The sequence below is a fragment of the Lactuca serriola genome, chromosome 9 (assembly GCF_051521515.1).
Source record: "Lactuca serriola cultivar US96UC23 chromosome 9, Lser_US96UC23_V15, whole genome shotgun sequence".
NCBI classification, from domain to species: Eukaryota; Viridiplantae; Streptophyta; class Magnoliopsida; order Asterales; family Asteraceae; genus Lactuca; species Lactuca serriola.
The window spans coordinates 216,753,468-216,779,915 of NC_136416.1; the positions used below are offsets into that span (position 1 = coordinate 216,753,468).

General features: G+C 35.0%; 2 protein-coding genes across 2 annotated transcripts; both read left to right on the forward strand.

Annotated features, from left to right (window-relative positions):
- The first annotated feature begins 1,575 nt into the window (after positions 1-1,575).
- On the forward strand, positions 1,576-6,095 carry LOC145072674 (Zinc finger C-x8-C-x5-C-x3-H type family protein). The gene is made up of 9 exons (XM_079019139.1): positions 1,576-2,058; positions 2,227-2,382; positions 2,468-2,602; positions 2,684-2,842; positions 4,144-4,236; positions 4,403-4,519; positions 4,713-4,787; positions 4,881-5,083; positions 5,225-6,095. The coding sequence occupies exons 1-9, from the start codon at positions 1,681-1,683 to the stop codon at positions 5,907-5,909; spliced, it is 2,001 nt and encodes a 666-aa protein (XP_078875265.1). The 5' UTR covers positions 1,576-1,680; the 3' UTR covers positions 5,910-6,095.
- Positions 6,096-22,164: 16,069 nt separating this feature from the next.
- LOC145073733 (uncharacterized) lies at positions 22,165-25,805 on the forward strand. Its single transcript, XM_079020240.1, has 7 exons — positions 22,165-22,394; positions 22,675-23,204; positions 23,671-24,214; positions 24,782-24,882; positions 24,987-25,076; positions 25,232-25,359; positions 25,544-25,805. The coding sequence occupies exons 2-7, from the start codon at positions 22,704-22,706 to the stop codon at positions 25,671-25,673; spliced, it is 1,494 nt and encodes a 497-aa protein (XP_078876366.1). The 5' UTR covers positions 22,165-22,394; positions 22,675-22,703; the 3' UTR covers positions 25,674-25,805.
- Positions 25,806-26,448: the final 643 nt, after the last annotated feature.

Consider the following 26,448-nt stretch of genomic DNA (forward strand, 5'->3'; position numbering starts at 1 on the left):
AAAAGATAAAATCACAGATGGATATATACATCTGCAAATATACAACTCATTTATAAACACCGCTTTAACAATTTGCACGTTCACAAATGAGAAGACAAAATCAGAGATGATCCTAATCCATCTACGATTTTAGTGGCTATTTTTGTAATATTGGGTTTTCTTTGGTTATTTTCTGTTGGATTAATGTCTAAGTCCATAACTATTTTAGTATGTACTTGACCCGATTATGAGTATGGTCCTTTTGGGTTGCCTTCACCATAGCAATATGTAGGATGAATTAAGGATAGAAAGGTTTAATTATGATTTATTGATATATTACAAGAATAATATATTAAAGGAGAAATCATAATGTTTAATTAATATTAGTCAAGAATTAATTAAGAATTAATTTTGTGGCTAAAAGAGATTAATTAAACTTAAGGGACTTATTGTGTAATTATAAGATAATTACATAGATGGACTTATGGACTCCATAGAAGGTGGAGTGGACGAATTCTATGGGGGAAACCCATTAGAAGTCGTCCAAGGCTTCTAAAGAAGGAGTCTATGGGATGCTTAGGGCTTAAGCAATCAAATTAGGGTTTCCTTGTTAGATAACCCTAATTGCCTAAGTATATAAGGAGCCCTTAGGCACCAAAAAACGTGGCTAACACTTGGATTAGGGTTTCCAGCTGTTTTTGGTGCCTCCCCTCTCTTTCCTTTTCATTCTTGTTGCTTAGTGGTGTTTGTGACTCCATTAGAGGTGCAACACTTGAGGCACTGAGCTTTCTGAAGCTAAGGATTGATTGTTATTGCTATATAACAATCTAAGGTCAGATCTAAACCCTATTTTATGTTAATATGATTAATTGTATGCTAGATCTAGGGTTTATAGCTTTGGATATTCAATTGCATGTTCATTAGATAAACTAGATTAGGTAAAATGATTATTTTTGTAATTTTCTTGAAAAGAAATCATTAAGGGTATTTTGTACGTTTTAAGTCAAATAAGGACCAAAATCGTAACAAATATACAAGATTGTCCGAGAAAAAAAAAAGTAAATTACACGAATGGTCCTTATGGTTTAGGATAATTTGCACGTTTGGTCCCTAACTTATTTTTTTAACTCGGAAGGTCCCTAATGTACATGTTTGTTTTTGTTATGCGCTTGGTCCCTGTCTTATCTATAAAAGCTATTTTGCCCTTGATTTTTAATTTATTTAAATAAACACACCCCCAACCCCACCCCTCACCTTACCTTACCTATCCCATCATCTTTTCATATTTAATTAATAATCTTTTTAGGTAAGACAGAGACCAAATGTGTAACAAAAACAAACAATAGAGACCAAACACGTAACAAAAACAAATATAAGGGACTTTCTGAGTTAAAAAAATAAGTTAGGGACTAAACGCGCAAATTACTCCAAACCATAAGGACCATCCATGTAATTTACTCAAAAAAAAAAAAAAAAAGTTGCAGGACCACAAATTCAAATCCGATCCTAAAAAAAAAGCTTTAAATCTGAATAAAAAAAAAGCTTTAAATCTGAATAAAAAAAAAGCTTTAAATCTGAATCAAAAAAGAAAAAAAAAAAAAAAAGCTTTAAATCTGAATAATAAACGTCGTATTATCCCCTTCTCTCCGGCGAGGGTAAAAGAGAAAGTTAACCCTATTGATAACCAAAAACACTCGGAAGATGACGGAACCGGTCACCACCGGCCAAACAGACGATCAAGAAGTAGGAACGCCGGATAACATGGAGGAGAGTAATCCATCCCCGAAAGCTGTTAGCCGTAAGGAGAAGCGGAAGGCGTTGAAGAAAGACAAGAGGAAGCAAATAAGGAAGGAGCTAGCGGAGAAAGCTCGCACCGAGGAGGAAGCTCGGCTCAATGATCCCGAAGTGAAACGAAAGATTGAACTGGAAGAAGAGAGGGAGAAAGAGAGATTAGAGAAGGAAAGAAAGGAGTTTGAGGAGAGAGAGCGGATTTTTCTCGAAGAGTTACAAAAGAAGAAGGAAGAGGAAGAAGAAGAAGAGCGAAGGAATGCTGTTGAAAGTGAATCAAAGCTGAAACAGGTTCGTCTCTACACTACCTAAACTCTCTTCTTTTTTGAATCTATTGATTCTACCCAATTTAGGTTAGAAATTAACGAATTGATTTGAAGGTTTCGAATTGAATTCTGGTTTGCTATTTACTTGCCAATTGAAGTGAACAACTGTTAAAAGTCCCGCATTATTTTGCAGGAAGGAACAGAGGAAGTCTCAAATGAAGATGATGATGAATGGGAATACATAGAGGAAGGGCCTCCTGAAATCATATGGCAAGGAAACGAAATAATAGTGAAGAAGAACAAAGTCAAGGTGAAAAAGAAAGAGGCCAATCAATCTATCCAAAAAGAGGTACACAAGTTAATAGCCTTTTCAGTGTTTCTCACAGCACACAATCACACAACCTCTTTAAGTAATTTCTCATTTCATTTTGCAGGATCCTGATAGACCTACATCAAATCCACTTCCTCCACAATCTGAAGCTTATGCTGCTTTCAAGAATGCACCCATGACTCCAACAGAGTTGCTGGACACTGTTGCCCAGCAAGTTCCAAACTTTGGAACAGAGCAGGTCAGTCTTTGGTTGCTTCATTTTGTTACCTTTTTTTTTTTTATAGTGTACTCAACTAGTTTTTGCTTGTTAATATTGCAGGATAAAGCTCATTGTCCATTTCATATTAAAACTGGAGCATGTAGGTTTGGTATGCGTTGCAATAGGGTTCATTATTACCCTGATAAATCAACCACATTGCTTATCAAGAACATGTACAATGGACCTGGGCTTGCTTGGGAACAAGATGAGGGACTTGAGGTCTGTTGTTGGGTTCAGCCTGTGATTCGTGTATCCTGATGAATATTTTGATAGTATTAATGCTTTATTAATTTGGATTTCATTTAACCATTGACCAATAAAACTAAACTAACTTGTGTGTGATTATGTGGTGTAGAAATCCTCTAGAAAAAAAACTATGGTTTAATTTTATCCGCTCTTCTTGTTGTTCTTGACTCTATGTAATCAGAATCTTTCCCAAGATCCACACTGGAAGTTCATGAATTTGGCTTTTTGAGGATTGGAGATAAACGTTATTAGCGATTTGTATCCTACAATCTCTCAAACTTTCTTGTCTTTAATATGTTTTCCATGGTAATATCTTAATTGTAATAACGTTATTATACAAGTAATTGCTTATATAATAAATTTTTAGATATTCTGACAACTAGTGTCTCTAGGGGTTTGAGAAAAGATCATTTTGTGTAGTTGTTTGCACCTTTGGATTCTAGCTCCTTAACCCCTTTAGGTGTCATATTTGTCATGCAATTGAAGATTTTGTACTCTACAAGCTTGAGCTAACAAATGACTTCAACATTGCCATCTATTTTTAGTATATGTATCCTTTCAATAGCTTTCAGGTAACAACTTACAAGTTTCCTAAGCAAATCAATTAGAAAGATTTGTGGCCAAAAGGACAATTATGGTTTCTTAGTTTTAGAACAGTTATGCAGGCCATAGTTTGTTTGATGAAGTCAAATTTCCTATCTGCCATTCTTGACTCTACTTAGTTCCTGTGCCTAAGCTTTTCAACTGTACTCTTCTCAGTTATATGGAATTTTATTGTAAAATTGAGTTAGCTGATGAGAATGAGGGCATTTTAGAAAGAAATAACTTATGATTTTTAGAATCCAGTATGATTAGGCTAAAACATGTGTGCCATTAAAGTCCACACACATATGCATATAGATACACAAATGTAGATAGGATATAAGTCTTTTACATATGTATACAAACATACATCTCGAATACATGCATGTATATGTCTGAATGTCTATATGTGTATACAGACATGAATACATTATAGATATACACCAATATATTAGATGGATATACCGTTGTGCATAGAAATTATACACACCTGTATATACATATTCACACATGCATATTCATTTTTTAAAATATGCATATGCCTGCACACACATGTCATATATATCTCGTACACATGCACATATATGTATGTATGCATATTAATCTATATGTGTGTTTGTATGCATTTTTTTTTTTTTTTTACATTTAATCATTTTGAATAATTGACTCTATTGATTTTCTGACCTCTACAGTATACAGAGGAAGAGGTTGGGCGCAGTTATGAAGAGTTTTATGAGGATGTACATACAGAGTTTTTGAAGTTTGGGGAAATAATAAATTTTAAGGTCTGTTGTATAAGTTATACATTCATTTCCTTTTGAAAACACTACACGCCATATTAATAGTTTTCAGATTTTATTTATTCTTTTTCTTTTTGTTGATAATAGGCAGTGTTATTGTTGATTTTTAGTTTGTGAGTGTTTGATAATGAGAAATATTATTTGTGATCAGGTGTGTAGAAATGGTTCTTTTCATTTGAGAGGAAATGTTTACATCCAATATAAGTCATTGGATTCAGCTGTGATGGCTTACAATTCTGTACATGGTCGTTATTTTGCAAGCAAACAGGTTTTTTTTTTTATTTTTTTATTTTTCAGATTTTTCATATTTTGTTGTCAGAATTACTTTCACTTAGTTTTGAAAATAGACCTACAAAAACTTGTCCAATTGTGTATCATGTAACAAATGGAGCCCTAGAGTTTTAGTTCTTATTTGCTTTAACAACTGCTTTCTTGATTTGGAATTGATGATTTTTTGATAGGTTAAATGTGAGTTTGTTAGCCTAACAAGATGGAAGGTTGCTATATGTGGGGAGTACATGAAATCAAGGCTTAAGGTATCTCCATTAATCAATATGTTGATGTCTTTTGTTCAGCATACCAATCACTACTTTTTGTTGACATTTTTTCTTCCTATTATTACTTACCAGACATGTTCTCGAGGGTCTGCTTGTAATTTTTTACATTGTTTCACCAACCCTGGTGGAGACTATGAATGGGCTGATTGTGATAAACCACCTCCAAGATTTTGGGTCACAAAGATGATTGCTTTATTTGGTTATTCAGAAGACGACACCTGGCACCAACCAACTCCCAGGGACCAACATCGCATATTTACATCAGATAGAGTCAGGTTTGCCTTTTTCCTTGTTAAGTACTTCCTCGATAAATAGTGTTTAAAAAATATTTGAGAAAACCGGGGCCCACAACCATATCTCGTTTGTGGATTCTAACAGAATTAGTTTCGGTTTTGATGTTTGTTTTTTGTTTGCAGTTATCGCGAAAAAAGGTATCGGTCTATTGAAAAAAATCAACACAATGGAAATTCAAGTAGAAAACACCATGATGAAAACCACGTTCGAAAGAGCAGAAAACATGAACGCGATAAAAATTATGAACACGAAAATTCCGATTCTGATGGAGATCGGTTGAGGAGACATCATGAAGGTTCACAAACTCACTCAAGGCATAGTAGGAGCAAAGAGAGTAATTATCGTAAAAGCAAGAGAAGAACTCATGGTAGTAGTAGTAGTAGTAGTAGTTGCGATGAAGACTTTTACACCAAAAAACGACATTTAAACACGAAAAGTAGGTCACAACATGCGAAAAATGTCTCGGAATCATCTAACGATGAAGAATCGGATGATGCCGAGTTAAAAAGACGTAAAGAACGGAAAACCGATCGTCGGAGGTCGAGAAGGCGTGGTCGTGATGGTGGCTCCGGTGAGATTGACGGAGAATCCGGCGAGGTGGAGCGGCGGTGGAATGGGAGGAGTAGGTCACGTGAGGGTGGTGGTGGGTGTCTCTCAGAGAAAATTGAGATGGGTGACCGTTGGGAGCCCGAAGGTTCTCCCGATGAATTGAAAAATTCGGAAGGTGATGGTAAAAGTAGTCATGGAGAGAACCGGAGAAGTCGTGATTGTGATGATAAGATGAGGGAGAAGAGGAAGAGAATTTGAGAAGCATCTAAGAAATGACAGAGACTGAGATTGTGTTTGACATATGTATTGGATTTGAGACTCATGTCGATGGAACAAAATGGGGATTCCTTTAACCTTGAAATTAGCATAAAGTGTTTGCCTTAGAGAACTTGCTTTATATGTATTAGCACAGAAAAGGAATACACGGCTTGAAACGTTTACTTCTATGTGTTCTTTGATAGATTCCAAATTATTCTCCTTCAAGAACCACTTTGAATCGGGTTCCAAATTATTAATCCTAACAACCGTTTACATAAACTATTTAAGATAAGTGGTCATTGGTTACTCATTTGCCTTGTCAATGCCAAATCAAATATTAATGTAAACAAGTTATAACATATATATTTTTTTCATATAAATGATGCAAAAAATTTAAGTGGTAAAATCTTTTCAAAAAGAGCTAAATGTGACCCGGTTACTATTTAATTACATGGTTTCACGATTTAAAAAAAAAAAGTGTACGACGTAGGGCTAGTGTTTTAAAAACCGGTTTGAACCGGCCGGTCGAACCGGTTGGACCGGGAACCGGAGAAGAGAGCGGTTGAACTATCTCCGATTTTACACCGATTTCTGAACCGGATTGAACCGGCCGGTTTTTAGAAAAAACCGGTTGAACCGGTCAATATAAACCGGTTGAACCGGTTAAACTAAATAAAAATACATGTAAAAAATATTTTCAACAATAAACGTGAATTTTTTCATATTTATTTAGATTTCTCTAAATAAAAACATATGGTAAATGTTATGATGTTTTTTGATGCATTTATATTTATTTAAAATTATATTTTGTTTCGGTATTATACTTTATTTTCTTTTGGACGTATATGAATTGATATAAAACTTATAGTTATGTGTTGTTTTAATGTATTTATATTGATCTACAACTTATTTTTATTTTTATTTTTAATGTTTGAACTTGTAGACGTCAAATTCATGACATATGTATGTATGTATGGGTAGAAAAATAAGAAAAAAAATGAAAATTATAGAAACCGGTTAACCCGGCGGTCGAACCGGTTAAGCCGGTTGAACCGGGAACCGGTCACCATACCGGTTCAACTAAAAAACCGGTTTTTAAAACATTGCGCAGGGCTTCATCATGCAATCTTGCAAGCATTGTACTTTTAATTGTCATGGATTCTGACCGATAGATCTCCTAACTATACTTCAGCATGTACATGATGAGCCCTCAAGGTTTCTGGTAACTTCACTCAGTACCCTCAAACAACTTCTTTACAACTAAAGCCCTTTAGAATCTCACAACTACACTTTAGACGTCCAACTTTATTATAACAAATCAAGACACAATGACCAAGTTCAACACTCTTCAACTGTAACAGGAATCAAGCTATTCAACCTAAGTAAACACCAATAATACAAACACAATTACCAAGTTCAAAACTCTTCAATTGTAACAGGAACTAAACTATTCAACCTAAGTAAACACCAATAATACAGATACAATTACCAAGTTCAAAACTCTTCAATTGTCACATAAATCAAGCTATTCAACCTAAGTAAACACCAATAATATACATAAATAAACGGGAAAATTGCAATAAAGTGTTTACATATTGACCTCATAATCAATTTAGTCATTATATATTTTTTTTATTCAATTAAGTCTTAAGAACCGGTAATTGTATTCAATTTAACCCTTTTATCCGGTCAACAGATCATCCAACTTTCAAAAATTAATTTTTGGCATAGATTACAAATTAGTCCAAAATATACACTTTTGGCTCAGATTTTAAGTTTTATTACAAATTTGGTTCAAAATTAACCCTTTTGGTCCAATTTTAAAATTTTGTTATGAATTTATCCTTACTTTAGTTTTTTTTTTTACAACTTTTTTTCTCAAAAATTTGTTTCAAATATGTTTTTTCTTTATAAAATCATATGTATAGAAAAAAAACATATTTTCATATAAAAAATCTTATATTTTCTATGTAAAAACTTAGTTTTAAAAAAAACTAAAGTTAGAATGAATTCTAATATCCATCCAGTTTATAACTCCGGAGTGGAAACCATTGAGCATCTTTTTCTTTTCTTGTAAAGTAGCGTCTGGAGTTTAGTTTCCAAATGGTGCAATATAGCTTTTCCCAACTCCATTTCGATATTTGAATGGATGTCATGGATCAATGACTTGGCAGTTAATATAAAAAAAAAAAAAGATTTGAAGTGGTGGTGATATGACCTGTTGGATGATTTGGAAGTTCAGAAATAATATTGTCTTTATTTCATGCTCGTTGAGGAAGGATGGCATTTAGTATTTTTGATAGCATTTCATATATATTCTTTTTCTTGTTCAAATTTAGAAGGTCAAAAAACATATTTTGGAATGATTGGTTAACTTTTTTCCACTTTTAACTCTTTCCTAGCTTTTTGCTAGTTTTGTGCTTATAAAAATCTCTCCATACTGTTAAAAAAAACTAAATGGACTAGTTCTTGAGACAGAAACTCTAGCTGATATGAAGTATGAGAGAATAGAAAAGAATGATTACGAGCTCATTGTCTTCTCTGTTTGTTTATATACTTCCGGGGAGAAATACGGGTCATGATCTGGGTAAGAAGGTTCCCGTTTCTTCTAAGACCGGAGGGTATGAGAGGGAAGCTTCCATCACTTTTTGTGGGCCATACCTCATTTCCCTCACCTAAAACCCAATGAGTGGGTGGGAAGCTCTTCCCTCATTTTTTTTTATTAAATAATTTTTTTTTATGATTTATAATTTTTAAATTAATACTAAACATAAAATTTAATTAAAAATAAAAAGCATTTCGTTAATTAAAATAAAACTTACATTAAACCTAAAAATTATAGGTGTGTAAAAAGGTTTAGAAAAAAAAAAGGATTTAAATCCATTTAGCCGTTGCAGCAAAAAAAATATATATATTTTTTTTTACCGTTGAATAACGGTTGAATTTCAAAAAATAAAAAAAATCACACCCAATCACAGCTGAAGAGAGAACGCGGGAGAGGCTCCCCTCACCCATTCCCGCACCACCCTTCCCCGCACCGACGGTGTGGTGTTCCGCCGGGCGGGAAGCTCCCCATGGTCCCTCCACTACCATGTTATCCAAAAGAAATTACTTATCAGCCACACCAGTTTCAAGTCCAATAAACATCTTTAGAAAGGGATAATGACTTAAAAGGGTAATATATTTTTTGATTTGTACACATTTGGTCACTGAGTTTTTTTTTCGTCCACATTTACCCCTTCAACTTGTTGAACTGTACGCATTCAGTCCTTATGACCGGTTACTCCAGATTAGTCGAGAAAAATAATTTAATAGGGTAATATATTTCTCATTTTGTACACATTTAGTCCTTAATATTTTTGTACACATTTAGTCCTTAATATTTTTTTGTTTCAAAATAATTCAATTTTGTTTTTGTATACATTCAGTACTTATGAATGTTTTCTTTAGGTTTTTATCACGACATCTTACGTGACGAGGAAGTTGTATGACCTATTTTCCGGTGAGATATCAGACTCCACCACCATCATGATTCCCTCCAATGGGTTGATGTTGTTCTACATGTAACATGCGATTCCATCGCCACTGACCTAAACGCCACCATCAATCAACTATTCACTCTAAACCTAGCCCTCAGTTTCACTCTCTGTGATTCCCTCTACCCACTGCCGCTGGCAATCCGGAGCCACCACCGAACACCTTCGTTCTTCACTTCCGTCGACATGTATTAGATCTGCATCAAGAGGAGCAATATGTAGAAATCCAATTCGATTTTGGTTTTGGTTTTAAATTTTGATATGGTCTAGTTTGTTTCAATGGTGAATTGGTTTTTATTTTGACACTATGTTAACGTTTCACCTCAGTCTGCTGTTAGTCAATAGATGCTTGGGCTGCTGAACCGGAGAATCCTCGCACTAACCAACCAAATAAAATCCCAATTAATAATTGGGTCATAAACCATAACTGGGAATATAGTTCATTGGTCTAACACCCAGGGCAAAATACCTTTTTACCCTTTCCTCACTTGGCCCAATATCCGAGGCCCAAACTCAATGGCACTAAAAGCCCAATAGTGGCCCAATTCCTAAAGGTTACCTAAATCCCAATATGGACCTAAATCCAAGAAGACCAAAGCCTAACAATGGCCCAAAGTCATAAAGGCTAGTAGCCCACCAAGGCCCAAAACCCTAATAATCCAAAAATGGCCCAAACTGCAAAGCCCAAGGCTTGCACATACCAGAAGTACGCCTGACATACTAGGTCGCATGCCTGATCGGAGACTCAAATGTGTACACACAATGTACGCCTGACGTACTAGCTCTTTTTCCCTTAAGAACTTAATGCTTACAACCAGACGTCCAAACTTCAGATCCAAGCCCTGGAGAATGTCTTAATCCATAAAGTCATTAACTTGGAACCTTTGCATGGCTTAAATGAACTCAAACCTTAGATTCAGCACCCTACTTTCACCAAATGGACATAAACACTTGCATGGTTGATCCTCAACCATCAAGATGCCAACTTTATGGACTATGGACCTCAGAAACATCAAGAGAAACAATTCCTAACTTATGGAGTTGAATAATTTTGTAACACCCCGAGTTCAAAAGTGCAAGTTCAGGGTTCTTAGTGTAAATAAGGAAGGTCGACTCGACGAGTCGATGGATAGACTCGGCGAGTCGAGTCGCGATCCGGGTCACGTATAAAGTGACCAACTCGGCGAGTCGCATGGGTGGACTCGGCGAGTTGGTGCTGGGATGAGAAAAACCCTAATACGGGGGTTGTGCCCCTATATAAAGAACATAACATTCCTTCTTCAGCCTCCTTACCACCCTTGAGAGCCTATAGCCCTAGAAATCGAGTGGATCACTATTGATAGAGAGATTGAAGCTTTGGAAGGTGGATCTTGAAAGAGAACTTGAAGAGCAAAGGGATTACAGCAAAGGAGGGACTTAGATCCGAGATCTAATCCAGTGGAAGCTTGTATTGGAGGTAATAATCTGTTCTTGAAGCTTTTGTGCACCTAGATCTATCATTTGTGGGGTTTTGGGCCATAAATAAGGTCCATCTCGAGTTTGGAGTTAGATCTGAGGATGCTATCTCATATCTAGGCTGGTAATGATCCAAGAAGCCATAAAGTCTATGCCCAAGAGTTTTTGGTGAAGTTCCTTTGTCCCAAACCCTAGCCCTAGAGCGTTTTAGGCTTAGATCTCTTTGGATTCACGTAAAGGTTGCCACTTTACGTGATGGAGGGTCTGAAGAGGAGTAGATATATGGATTGGAACCCCTGCATGGCTCGAAAAGCCACTGCATGGGTTAAGAACTGGAGATACTCGGCGAGTCGCATGGGTGGACTCGGCGAGTTGGATGAAGATAGGCAGGAACTCGACGAGTTGAAAGAACAACTCGGCGAGTCTGTTGAAGATTGCCTTGGACTCGGCGAGTCTGTTCTTGAACTCGGCGAGTCTGGTCGTGGAGTCCTAATCTTTTCTGGTTGAGCTGTGAATCGGTGAGTCGAAGGATGACTCGGTGAGTTGAGCATGAAGGGACTCAGAGTTTGTTGGACTCGGCGAGTCTTGGGGCGACTCGGCGAGTTGAGTCGTGTATTGGGAGTTTCTGAGTATAGGGACTCGGCGAGTCGATGGGGTGACTCGGCGAGTAGAGTCACATTGGAAGGTTGACTTTGACTGAGGACTTTGACTTTGACTAAGAGTTGACTAGTTGAATTCCAAGGGTATTTTGGTAATTATTGGTATTTATTGAGTTCAGTCATTTGGTATTGAGCAGTGGTGGAGTTCGTGTCGGAGGTTGGAGCAGCGTGATCTTATCTTTTCAGTCAGCAGTTGCGAGGTGAGTTATCCTCACTATATCAACAGGGTCTAAGGCACCAAGGCCGACCCTTTATCGGATGGAAATCTGGGTAGTTGTTATGTTATTGCTTCGCTATATGTTTGCATCCTGGTAGTTAGGATGATGTATGTTAGAGACCTGGTTAAGGTCCGAATCCTGGGATATATAGGATGATATTATGTTAGTGACCGGTTAGGTCGGTATCCTGGTTAGAGTGTGCTATGTATTTGATCTGCTAGATCGGTTGATTAGTGATGAATTGCTATATGATTATATGTTTATGTGCACATGGTTGGTTGACTGGTGTTGGGTTGAGGCGGGTCCTGCTTTGTGCTGTAGGCTAACATACCCTGGGCGGACCGGATATTCCGAAGGCCCAGCGAGCGGTCTGGATAGGCTGTAGGCCCCGGAGGGCGGACCAGACGTGCCGAGGCTCGGGGAGTGGACCAGGCCGACTGAAGGCCCGGTGCGGGCGGACCAGTCATACTGTAGACTCAGAGAGTGGACCAGGTGGGTTGAAGGCCCGACGCAGGCGGACCAACCATACTGCAGACTTGATGTATATGGCTAGACTCGGAGGGCAGACCAGGTGGACTGAAGGCCCGGTGCGGCGGACCAGTCACACAGTAGACCCGAAGTGCATGGCTGTTCTGTTATGATATGATATGTTATGTGTATGGTATATGTGGTTGGTATTTTGGGGGTATTTCACTAAGCTTTCGGGCTTACCGTTATGGTTTAATGTTTCAGGTACTTCAGGGACCGTGGCAAGGCAAATGTATGATCGTACCGCTCCTCATGTTCATGTTTTATGATATGGTTCTGGGAATACTCTGATAATAAATGTATTGAAAACCTTTTGTAACAACTTAATGAAATTGGGTTGTTTTTGAAAAGTTTAAATTTGTTGAAATTTTTAGAGCGTTACAAATTCACACTAGATCTCATTCATGGGACCAAAAGTGACCAAAACAACATAAAGACTAGATCTAAGCATACAATGAGCAAGTTCCAAGCTTTATACCTCATTGAAGCTGGAAATGATGAGTAGAATATGGATCTACAAGATCTCCTTTGGTTAAAGCTCCTTCTTCAAAACCCTTCTTCCTCAAAGCTCACTAACACACAATTAAACACACACAAAGAGGGTCAAATCTTCTCTAGAGGGGTTAGGGTTCTGAAATGAGGCTCAAAGGGTAATGGAGGCTGAGAAATGAGGGGATCATGGGTCATAATGTTGCTTAAATAGGGTCTAAACCCTAAAATTTAGGGTTTGTCCCCCTGGGTGCAGCATACGAGACACCCAGTGTACTCCCACTTTTCCTAAAATGGAAAAAATGCCCCCTCGGGACCAAATTTGCAAACTATTTACACACCAAGGATAAAAAATGAAAAGTACCTTGAATCAGGTGTTACATCGTTGGACTTAAACTTGAATTTATGACATTGGGACTGATTGTTATTGACTTGAGCTGGTGTAAGTGGTGCAAAACAGGTAACCAATCTGGGTAAATCATAAGGACTTTTTAGAAAATAATTTTTAGAAAAAGATTGTTGACTTGTTGTTGATCAACAAATAGCTAGATTCGTTCATTGTTATGATTTGCAAAATGAAGATGATTGGGCATATTTTTCATCACATATGTTTTCACGAAAGTAAGACCATATGTTGTTCCAATTGCTAATTCAATATTGGTGACCTCGAAGAAGTGTCGTTAACTTTTGATTTTGTTGGGTTGTGATAATGAATAATTAAGTCTTAATTTTTTGTAATGTATATATTTGTAGCAAAGCTAAGTTGGTTCAATGCATTTGGTGTATTTGCATATTCTTAACTGTTTGATATGGGCGAGGTTGTGGATTTGGATCATGTTTTGTTTTCCATGCATAGTTTTGAAACATTTAATTATTAGTTTTATTTATTTATTTATTCTTTACGGTTCATTCCCGACTTGTTATTTTTTTGAGGACAAGAAATGTTTAAGTTTGGGGAGATTTGTTAGGTTGATTTCATGTATCATTTTAATATATTTTCTTAATTATATTCATGATATGTTGTGTATATTTAGCATGCATTTCATAAATTTTATTACATTGTTTGTTTGGAGCTATTTTCCTCGTTTAAACTTAGTTTGTGCAGACTTATATAAGTGGACAATGACATCTTTGAGGACCAATAGAAGTCACATAGAAGACCTTGCAAGCACTTTTGAAGTCTCGTAACAACATCCACGATAAAACAATAAAACGAAACGATTTAAATATTTTTTGGAAATTTGGCAGCAATGTGTTGTCTTCGTAAAGAGATAGGATCGAGGGGTAAATGTGGTTCGATCGAGCTTAAGTTTTACCAATGTCCAGCTAACTCGTAGTTCTTTAATATGAACAGCGGAGATCGGATTTGGACTATGTTTGTTGCACCTTTGGGCGAACGTCATCAAAAATTCTGCCCAACATCATAAATTGGCAGCCCACTGTGGATTAAGTTAAGCCCAAAATCTGTTTTGGCAGCCCAATTTAGCCGTTAAAACCAGCCCAAAAGACCATTTAAACCTACACAGCAATATGGCAACCCCTTAAGTCTATAATTTTGATTTACATGGGATTGAAGCCCAAATTGGTAATTGGGGACTTGTGACCTTTTAGAAATAAAGAGGACGACTCACGTATTTTTTAGGGGTTAATCTTGACACACGATAGCAGCAAGGAGGATCGACGACCGGAAGCTTCTTTTTGGTTCTTTGCATCAAACAATTTTATTTTGGTTTGGAAGTTTATTATTTTTGGCGATTATATAGTTTCCGGGGTTTAGCCGTCTTAAACGTCTAAACCTAAGACGGCTAAACTACTGGGTTTGATGTTTGAATTAGTTTAATTATTTAAATCGTTGTGTGAGATTGTTATTTGGATTTAATACACTCCTATCCGTATGATTTCAAATTTTTATTAATTTCTTTGTTACAATTTTAGTTGGACTTTAGCTATCCACATAGAGTTTTAACTTTTATTATGAAATCATGTTGGTATAATGTAAATTCCGCAAACTTACGTGAGGGTTCATTGTGTTTATTGTTTCGTTTGTGCTTTAATACGGCTCCCACCTAATTACAAATTGCTCGTTTGATAATTTTGTAGTGAGTCAATTCTAATTGAAGCACTTGTTTTAGTTAGATAAGTTCGCAACTTGGTTAAAGAGGTTGTTTTAATTGAGTGTTTTGCGAAACGGGTTATCAGAGTTTGTTGACAACCGCGACCAAACTAGGAATTGTAAAAAAATCATCGCACATAACAATCCATGATCACAAGTCTAAAGCAGTTTTTTGATGCTAATTCAATCACAAGTTTAAATCAGTTTTTTGATGCTAATTCAATCATCAACTAGTTAGTATTTTATAGTATTTATTTATTGTATTTTAGTTAACAGATCTGATTTCGTAGTTTCAAGTTCCTTTTTATGTAGTTGATTTTATGATTTGATGTTGAATTTGTAGTCTATCTGGTGAATTTGGTTTCGTAAAAGTTAGATTTTAATTTTGATTCACGTTGGCCATCTAAATTAGGGAGATCATTCAAGTTATTTGATTTACAAAATCCATAACTGTTTTGTTACTTGTTTGATAGATTAAAAGCTACCCGCTACCAGCTACTTGGTACTCGCTATCCGCTACCAACTAGTTTTGTTGAACACATCCTTAATGCAATCTTTCACCAACAAACTGCTCAATAATCATGGGATTTAAAACAAAAACTGAATGAAACCTTAAAGTTTTTCTAAAATATTTTAAAACAAAGTGGTTGATTTTTCAAAACGCATATATAGGTTTTGAGTACGTGTTCGATTTTGGTTTTTTTATACTGTGTTATTAAATATATATTAAACATGAGTGCACATCTAATGAATAGCAATGTCAAAGCAAAAAAGGCCATTCCACACAAGTATTTTATTTGTAACAAACAAATTAAAGATAGATAAGACTACTAATGGTTTATAGCCCAAGCCAATAGTTGAGAGTTTGAGTCTGTCTTGAATTTTTTTTAATTTTATTTTTTTGGTTTTATACTTGTATGCATATACATCTAATCATCTATAACACAACCTTCATAATAATAATAATAATAATAATAAAAAAGACTTATTTTTTTGAAATAGCGATCCAAAAAAGCTTATGTAACCACCCACCTCTATGAATAAATGCATAATTTAGACATCTCTAATCCGAAAACATGGGAAGAAGCACCTGAACAGATGTGCACCAATATTAAACACACATCCAACGCCACCAGCAGATCTCTCTGTTTTTCTCGATTTCAACACAGGAACTATATTAACCGGATTCTCAATCAAATACTGCTGATAAGAACAACCGATTCCACCACCACTAGATTCTGATGACAATGGTGGATTCACAGGTTCAGGTGGAACATTGCCGATGATATCCTCTTGTGGATCAATGTGAGCTTGATATGAAACTGGCAATCCTGAAAATTCAGAGAAGTTTACCTCATATTCCAAGAGATGTTGATTGTAGGTCTGCTCCTCGTAATCTATCCAGGTGGGTAAGGGCGGAGCTGAAGGCTGAACTGGGTGGTGGCAGCAGCAGCATGGTGGCGGAGATTGGTGGTGGAGATTGGTGATCTTTTTCTTTTTCTTCTTTTTGGACCAGAACTTGAGGGTTTTTAGGGTTTTCATGACTTTCATGGTAGAGATGAATTTGGAGAGATAGGATTGATTGAAGTTTGTCCGTTGAGCAGGTTATAAATTCAAATTTTGAGAAGCTTTTTTCTAGTCGTATGGCCGTTGCTGAAGTGGATGTAATGGGAGCCTACTTTAAAAATAATCTTTTGTGAAATGGGTGAACCAATTATTGCGTTCATACTTTATATATCTATTTAAAGATTATATATAGTAAAAGACAAGGTATATTTTGTAGTTGTGTTGAAAATGTGGTTCTCAAGTAAATAGTTGAGAGGTTAATTCTCGGGCTAATGTCAAAAAAGTTATTAAGTTTTCAAAAAATATTCGATTTTCCTTTAATGTGTTTTGAGTTCATTAAAGCCGCAAATTTGGGTAAAATTTTACGATTTTGTCCTTCTAGCAGGATACCCGGTTGCTATACATATGACACAACACAATGACATTGTTGGGGGGCTGACGAAGCGCTACATTGGCGTTGAAGTGCGGTAGCCCATACGGTTCGCCACCTCAAGTACAAGTACAGGAACACCACCCTTGGTTCGCGGTTCCCATCATGGTAGAGTCGAGCTCAACTATTTCTTGTCGAGTTCTTTCTCTCTCCCCTTTATCTCTCCCTTCTTCCTTTCTTCTTTCTCCTCTCTTTCTTCCATTTTCTCCGATCCTGATATATGGTAAAAAATGATGGTAAAGTGAGATCAAGAATGAGAAATATGAGTTAGACAACATTTTTGGTGAGTGAGGTTCGTCAACACATGTCCATACCCACCATCTTAATTTATTAATATAAAGTATATGTGTTAATCATTGTAAAGATGAAATGAAAAATAAGGTATAATGTATTTTTTTAATTAAATTTTTTTATTTTTTATAAAAAATTACAGTTTGATAGTAGTTTTGTTATCCAAATAAACTAAATTTTGGGTTATATCTAGACGTATATTTTATAAATATATTTTATAAATATATTTTATAAAAGAGATATTAAAACCATATTCTTATTATTGGCTAGATTTTTACAGTGAAGGTTATTAATAAAAAATAAAATATTGTAACAAGGAAAAGATAAATATATATTTATATAAGGTAGCGTTCGGAGCATAATACTGGAAAACATTAGATGTAACGTGAGAAAAAAATTAGATTCGTTTTTATATAATGTTTGGTAAAATTAAAACATTAGATGTAACATGACCGAACAAAATTAGACTCGTTTTTATATAATGTTTGGTAAAATTAGAACATATACTTTGATATTTAAATTACCATATTATCCTTGATAATTATTTTCATATGATTTGTTTCTAGTACCTTTTAACCATGAAATGATAATTATATAAGATAGTGGCATATTATTTAAACTATTTTGATTTAATCATCTAAATAATATTTGGTAAGATAATGCTCTCATGTTAGAGCAACTCCAACCTTAACACTATAAAAAACACTAAAATGGTATAATTTTCACACCAATCTTTTTTCCCCTCCAACCACACACTAAAAAATCTCATTAAAAACATATATTCAATATAATAACAGCAAAGTAATACTTTTTATGTTTATTTATAATTTATTTATCAAATTATTATAGATATCATTGTCTTTCTTGAAATAGTTCCATCCGCTGTTTGATATTCCTTTTAAACCACAATTTCATTTTCATTTACTTCAACTCTTCAAGCTGAATGAAAGAACAAATACACACACTTCGGTTCGACGAACGAAAAAAGAAACTAAAACCACCAATTCCATTTTTGAATTTCAGCATTCCTATTCACGTTTATGTTTTTCATCTTAAAAATGAAGAAGATTGAAAGAACAAATACACATACACACACTACAAGCGTAATCCATCTTCAACATGCAGAGGAAAGAAGCGACGATGAAAAAGTCTTTATACCATTCAATTTTAATTGATAAAATAAACTATTTATATATATAATCTGTATTATATTAGGTAATATATTTGCCGGCCATAAATAATGTATCACCATTTTGGTGGGATACTGTTCATTCTCACCAAATTGGTGTTAAATATAGCCGCCGGTTGCAGATTTTTTAGACCGACATATAACCATTTTACCGGTCCGTTGGACTTGGTCTTAGAAGCTAAAGCCCCCAGCCAAGGTTATTTAAATATGTGTAGGCCTGACAATGGAGCGAATTTTAACCTTGATCCGATCCAAATCCTTAAGAATTATATGAGTTTGGAGCATAGTTTTTGATTCGTTTACCAGTTAACGACCCATACCCACTAACTCTTTTATTAAAAGGGTCGGGTATGGATCATCACTGATCCGCTCCGATTATAACCCGCCCCGTATAATTTTTGAATTATTGGTTTATATTTTATATTGCTTAAAGTTTAATTTTAATTCCAATCGAAAGTCCAAAGGGAAAATGCCAATGTCCAAACTGTTTATACATAAGAATCAAGCAGTCAACTTCTAGACTTCCAGTCTTCTACTAAGAATTATGATGCCATTTTATTTATATTTCATCAAGTAATCATCATATTTCATTCATAAATCAATAAATTCATTCATCGACTGAAAGATAGTTTGTCATTGTTATTCTCTATCACTACAATTGACAGTAAAAAATACATCAGAAGTTACTACAATAGTGATTTTTAATTCCAATCGGAAGTCCTCGAGTACGTAATGTGTTTTCGAAATCAACATTTGTTTTATTTAAGAAATATTATTTTATGAATTAAGTAAACTATGTTTGATAATTCAAAAAGCTTATGGGTTACGGGGCGCGTTTAGATATCCGTTGATTTGGTGGATAAATGTATGAATTTGATTATCCAAAACCTTGCGGGTTACGGAGTGGGTTTTGAATCAGATTTTGAAATTTGTTAAAAGGGTTTGGATCAAGGTCGATTCGCTCCAAACCCGCCATGTGTGTTTATCCTCTTATTCTTTTTCTACATATCTTTTGACTTTCGAAAAAGGAAAACTTGCCGCTTTGTAGTAATGTCACAACAAATAGAAAGAGATATTTGTTGGAATCCATATTGGGAGGATGTGATACAGCTTACCATACCCTCAAATTCTCAAAAAAAGAATTTGTTTTTCTACTGGCCCAAGCCCACATTTTTCAAACCAATTGAAGAAGTCGGAAACCCAAAATTCCTTTCGCTCAAATCAACGCCAAATTAGAAGGGATTCAATATCGTCGTCTTCTAATTTCTAATTCTCTTAATTGAACCTGGCGGTTGGCAGCGGGAGTGGGATATCAAGAGCAATTGAGATTTGAGCAAAGCAATCAGGTTATTGTTTACTGTATTATATTTTGTATTATTCTAACTTCTAAGCCATATGTTGGCAAGGATGTAGTAGCCCTAGTGCCCCACCCCTTTGTTTGTCCCCAAATCTTTTGTCTTAGAATCCTAATATTTAGTTTGCTAAGATTGTGAGGAAGAGATGTAACAGTCCCACCCATTTGTTTGTTTTGTTGCAATAATAAAAGGAGACACTAACAACTATTTTCCCTTTTAATATACATATTTCTTATATTTTGTAACAATAACTTGGTTGCTTATATGGAAAAAGTGGTTTTTGCGGATGTTGCTAATCAAGATATTAACAATATGTTTGATAAAATGAAAACTCATCGACAACCTTAGTAAATTTATAATCTATATATGTTTGCGATAAAAAGGTTAATGAGGGCAAGAGAGTTTTTGTCATTCTCATTTTTGTTCCATTCATTTGAGTGAGATTAAAATATAAAAAATTAGTCCGATTTGACTTGGTCAATAACTTATTTTGTTATTTCCCTCAACGGATCAAGTTCAAAACGAGGAGCTTGGAAGGAATAGTTTGAGTTTTTCAAAACCTCCTCGTTTTGGTGGTAAACGATTTCATGAGGATCAAATTAGTAGGGGATCTTTTCAATATTCTGGTAATGAATTTAAAATCATGGAGCACTCGTTCGGTAAAAATATTGGAAAAAAAATACTTCCAAATACTGTGACATGTAAGGTGATAATTTTGCGGTGTTATAACACTAACCCAATACCCAATGGTCTATACACATACTTTACAAAGGAGGAATTCCATATATACCATTATTAAATGATTAAATATCGTATTTTCCCTACTAAATATCTAAATATCATATATACTCTTTATAATATTTCAAAATATCATATTTTTCCAGATCCAATTTTTTTTTTATATATTTTCAAACATTTTATAATGGTTTTTTATAACTTAAAATCATTATAATTGTTAAAAAGAATTAAACAGACAATATTGCCCTTGTTTTTTTAACTCTTGGAAAGCCTTGAATCAGATCAAACAAACACACGCTTAACGTTGCCTATCTTGAAGCTTTGTAAAGGTCGGTTTACTTGTGTTCACCATCTACAATGACTCTTTCGGTCCCATATTCACCAATCAAACTGAAGTCCACAATTTAGCGCCTCTCATTATTTTTACGGACTCAAGATCTTAGTTTCTCACATTCATTCGAGATTGATGATTTTTAGTCAGGCGTTGGCGATGCATTAAAAGAATTAAAATTGGTTGTAACAAAGTTCAAAGAAAAACAACACAATTTTAGTCGGTTACTTATTTAAAGGTCGCATGATATTCTTGTTATTTAGCAAATTGAAACAAATTTTCCGGTTTGGATTTTCAGAGAGGACCGTAGAACTGTTGATGTTTGTGAATCAAGAACTAAAGTTATTATTTCTGCAACTATCGGTAGATTTAATGGTATTTTTTAATGTTCGGTGATTTGATAATGCGATCTTCCAAATGCATGGATTTGGTACAATAGTCATCCCTCTAGCCGTGCATGATCTATTTGACTTGAAACAACTAGTAGTTTTACCTTTTTTTTATCTTTCTATTGTCAACTATTTGAAACATAAATGTTTCCATTTTTTCCTTCTTATTATGGAAAAGAAATTTTCCGAACAAGAAATGACTTCAAAGTTTCATTTAGTTCTATGAAATGACATCAAATCTAATATAATGATGACTTCTTCAAAGTTCCATTTAGTTCTATGATAATCAACTTTTTTTTTTTTTAAATGTTTTTCTAAAGGAAATGGATCGTGAGGAAGTAATCAACTTTTCACTATGACAATGTAACCTCCAACAGAGAGAATTTGTGCAATTTTCCTTTGAGTTTTGGTATAATCAATTTCAATTATCCTAATGCATCACTAACACCGGAATAAGAGTCGTCAATTTCGAATTGATTCGAGAAACTAAAATCTTGAATTAGTAGAAATAGTGAACGACACTAACATGTGGAGTTCAATTGAACGATGACGCATGAAGTCATCGGAGATGGCGGTCACAAGTAAACCGGTGGACAATGGTCTTTCCATGGCCGAAGATAGACGATATAAACAGTTGTGAGTTTGATCTGATTCAAGGCTTTCCAAGAATTAAAAGAAGCACAGATAATATTGTTCATTTAATTCTTTTTTACAATTATAATGATTTTAAGTTACAAAATAAGATTATAAAATGTTTGAAAATATTAAAAAAATAAGATTTGGACAGAAATTTTAAAAAATTATGAAAAATATATATGATATTAAAAAATATATATGATATTTCAAAATTAAACCCAACAAATACAATATTTTGTTGTTTAGTAATAACATATATAAAATTCTTCCTTTTATAAAAAAAAAACAAACAAAGATATCATAAACGCAAATTTAAATATATAATTGCCAAACACCCCTTAATGGGTAAAATCACCGTTAACGGAGGCATCCATGATCCATGGGATGGTGGTGGTAATGGCGGTATAATCGTATAATTGGAAGAGATGACGGGTTATGTCGATGCTACTAGTTATACACCTTATTTCGCAGATGCCCAACTTTTCTCTAAGACCCTTCTAACCCTAACCCTAACTGTAACCCTATCTCTCTCGTTCGACGTCCGTTGTCTTCTGCTTTCAAGGTAATCAATCAAGCTCCACGATGTCTGCTGCACTCTTGTTGATTTTATAGAATCTATTAGAATTGGGCTTTTTTCGATCTTATCTTTTTTCCCAAATCGTACGAATTACTGCGCAATTTTTGTGTGTATCTTCATAATTTACCAAACTCCTTTGTCCGAGTAACGATTGATCAGTGAAAAAGGCCAGGCGTAATGCTATTAGCTGTATGATTATTGATATCTTTCACACCTTTTGCTCATGAATTAATATTGCTCGTGTAACTTTGGGGTGTGCCTGCAGTTGGAATCCGTTAAGCGTTTGCTATTACCATGGAAAGTTCTGGAGGTTTTAGCTTCAATGATATGAATCAAACCATGAGGAAGAAAAGGAGTGATCGACGCCCTCGGAATGATATTCAACCAGAGAATAACAACTCACCGTTGTCATCTTCTCCACCTTCAAACAATGGAAGCAAACGACCAAGCGATGATAGTGGTGGTCACGACACTAGTTATCATAGGAAGATACTTAATCTGAACCAGTGCAATTCAAGGGCTTCATACACCAATTCTGAACTTGAAACGCAGACTAGTAGTGATGATAAGGACACTGGTGTGGATACTAGTGAAGTTTTTGCATCAAACTATAAAGAAACAAAGTTTGATGATGGTCATAATTCCGGATCATTGGATGTGGATTCAGATGCAAAGGGAGTTGATAATGTAGTGAAGAAAGTAAAGCTTAAAGTTGGGGGTGTCATACGAACTATACATGCAAAACCTTCTAGTTTGAAGCCTCCGCATCGCCCAAAGCAGAAACAGAATTCTCAGGTATTATGCTACAGCTTCTTATATATTCATGTGTCTTAACTATAGAATTATCACATATTCCTGTTCAATGTTTCATTTATATGTGTATATGTGTATGTGTGTATGTGTTCGTGTGTGTGTTTCTGTTTTCTAGAATCCTAAGGACATGTTTGGCTAACCATATTTTGTGGGATTTGGTTGGTGTTGGAATTCAATTCCATTCCAATCCCACATTTGGTTACAAATGATTATGGAATTGAATTCCAAGATGGAATTCGACTTTACTTCAATAAGCTTATGGACTTCAATTCAATCTTTCCCTGTTCCTATATCACTGCTACTTATATATTATCAATTCATTCCATGAAACCTCACTCTTCAAGAATCGGATAAATTTGGAATATTTAGACATTTAGTCCACAAGTTCTCTTTTCAACACACACTATGTTATCCTAACACATTAACTTGGATTATTTTATGAAAACAGGAAAATCCAAATCCTCAAGATACAGGTAGTGGGTTACGAGGGATTCCATGGAAGGATTTCTCTAGAAGTGGTTTTTCTGTTGGAAAAACCTCTTCATCAAAACGCCCCTCAACAGAAGAAAGCATATCTAAAAACCACAATTCAGTTAACAACACAAAACGTGTGTCCAAAAAGCGCGTATTAGATGATACCAATGATGAAGATGATGATGATGCTGAGTTGCGTTACCTTGCAAAGATGAAGCTGAAATCCACAAAAGTCAATGAAGAAGACGAAGGTGGTAGCAAGAAGCATAGAAAGATTTCAAGTGTTCTTAAAATGGAAAGTCTTGGGTCATCAAAAGTAGAAAAAGAAAAGAAAAAGTTGAAATCTGAAGATACTGATTACACAGGGGAAGAACGTGCGTCTGCTGGTGAAGACTCTGGTAGAGAAATGACTGTCACCACTCGCCGGAAAGCCCTTCAATCCGGCAGAGATGTCTCCGGCGACTTTGCCGCCAGTGTGGTTGAGTTCCCCAATGGTTTACCGCCTGCACCACCTAGAAGTAAGCATAGATTTTTTTTTTTTATTTTTTTTATTTTTTTTTATTTTTTATAACTGAGACCAATGTCAATAGCAAATTTTTATCCCATCCAAAATGACGTTGAATGCCCTTATTGGTATGCGTTGGACTGGGACTGATGTCAATTGGACAAAAGTTGTAATTTTTTCTCCCACTCAAAAAGGGGAGACAAGGACGCCCGTTCGATCTTTCGTCTTTGCAAAAGACGTAAATGCCCTTCTTATCCTCTTTATGGAAAATAGCCTTGGAAAGCTTGTCCTGTCCTTTTCTTGTCTGCTTCTGCCCCGTGTAACAACACGGGACAAGACTGGATTTGGATTGGATGAACATTTTGAGGATGAGAAGGGCATTTATGTCTTTTGCAAAGTGGAAGATCAAGAATGAGTTTCTGTCCCACTTTTTTGGGTGAGAGAAAAAATATTACTTTTTGTCTAATTGACAGGAGTCCTGGTCCCAATACAATGCACACTAAACACAGTACAATGTAACAAGTTCTATTTCATGGGATATTCGGTTATTAATGCTTATTTATTTATATTATTGTTATAGAGCAAAAAGAAAAACTATCTGAAGTAGAACATCAACTTAAAAAAGCTGAGGCTGCTCAGCGTAGGAAAATACAGGCTGCAAAGGCAGCACGTGAGTCCGAGGTTTGTCTTTTCTTTATATTATTCACATTTTTATTTTTAAATTAATTTGCTTATTGTTTCTCATCATATTTTGTTTCTCTTTGATTTATTTATAATTATAACAGGCTGAGGCCATTAGGAAAATATTGGGTCAAGATTCTAGCAGAAAGAAGCGAGAAATGAAACAGAAGCAGAGGCAAGAGGAGTTAGCCCAGGTTGCTGCCTACCATTACTATCTTATACCTGTCTACATATTATAACATCATTATACTTTAAAAAGATCTACCAACTGTTAAGCAATTGTTTTTCTTTTATAATTGGGTGGATTTTTTTTCTTTTTCTTTTTCTGATTGGAGTTATATTGGTGTAGGAGAGAACTTCAAATTCTGCAACACTCCCATCCAACACTGTTAGATTGATGATTCGTCCCACTGGAACAGTTGTCACATTTTCTGATGATATTGGATTGCCAAACATTTTTGAATCCAGGCCTTGCAGGTATATTATTTACTTTTTATTTCCCATTAAATTCTAGATAAAATGCTGTATGATGTTTAAAATATATTTGAGAAATGGCGAAGCATTTTGAAGGAAAAAGTTAAAGGGAAAACCTTCTTTAACTATTAATCAGATAAAGAAATAGAAGTAGGTTGCTATAATTTTGTAAGTTGAATTATTGCAGTTACCCTCCTCCACGGGAAAAGTGTGCGGGCCCATCTTGTTCAAAGCCATTTAAGTACAGAGATTCAAGGTCAAAACTCCCGTTGTGCAGTCTCCAATGCTACAAGGCAGTACAAGGGGCTGTTTATTGATTAGTAATATTTCAAACAAGTTCAATAGAAACTTTTTGTGGAATAATCATTGATATATGACCATTAGTCATATTTGCCTATTTTCTTATGATATTAGTCATTTTTAAAATTCTTTTTTTAACTGTTTTACAATTTGGGTCCCTGTATACCCCTACTAGTCTATAGGCCACACTAGACTTGACCTAGTATCATTTAGCCATTTTTGCAACATGGATTAGTAGGCCAATTGTGGCAATGAGTCAGGTTGGGTTATTTTCAGGTTGAAAATCTCAACCCAAGTGTTTAACTAATAATTCTCAACCGAACCCAATCTATTTATTAAATGGGTTGAAATTGCATCCCAATTAAACAAAAAGGAAAAATTTAATGATTGTCAAGTTTGAAAAAAAAAAATACAACGGCAATTAAAGACAACATAATTAAATATTAATTATTAGATATTGATATTTCTTAAATATTAAATAAAATTGAGAGTAAATTACACGAATCGGCCCTTGTGTAGGTGTCAAAATACACGTTCAGTCCCTATTTTTAAAAATTAACTCGGACTCTCCTTTGTTTCGTTAAAAGTTGCAAGTTTCATCCCTCCGGACATAAAAAGACAATTTTGCCCTTATTTATTTCTTTTTCAATTTCTTTTCTATTTATTTATTATTTTTTGATTTGTTTATTATATAAAATAATTATTTATTATCTTTAATAAAAGAAATATATTGTAAACCCTAACTCCCTAAGCACTTTGTCTCCTTCCCCCCATTTCTTCGAACTCCACCCA

What these genes read in the sequence shown, in the direction of transcription:
- LOC145072674 (XM_079019139.1), top strand. Translation starts at nt 1,681, where the DNA reads ATGACGGAACCGGTCACCACCGGCCAAACAGACGATCAAGAAGTAGGA. An exon ending in AACAAGATGAGGGACTTGAG is followed by an intron (nt 2,843 to 4,143) that starts GTCTGTTGTTGG and finishes TGACCTCTACAG; the next exon opens with TATACAGAGGAAGAGGTTGG. An exon ending in GTTATTTTGCAAGCAAACAG is followed by an intron (nt 4,520 to 4,712) that starts GTTTTTTTTTTT and finishes ATTTTTTGATAG; the next exon opens with GTTAAATGTGAGTTTGTTAG.
- LOC145073733 (XM_079020240.1), top strand. Translation starts at nt 22,704, where the DNA reads ATGGAAAGTTCTGGAGGTTTTAGCTTCAATGATATGAATCAAACCATG. An exon ending in ACCGCCTGCACCACCTAGAA is followed by an intron (nt 24,215 to 24,781) that starts GTAAGCATAGAT and finishes TTATTGTTATAG; the next exon opens with AGCAAAAAGAAAAACTATCT. An exon ending in GGCAAGAGGAGTTAGCCCAG is followed by an intron (nt 25,077 to 25,231) that starts GTTGCTGCCTAC and finishes ATATTGGTGTAG; the next exon opens with GAGAGAACTTCAAATTCTGC.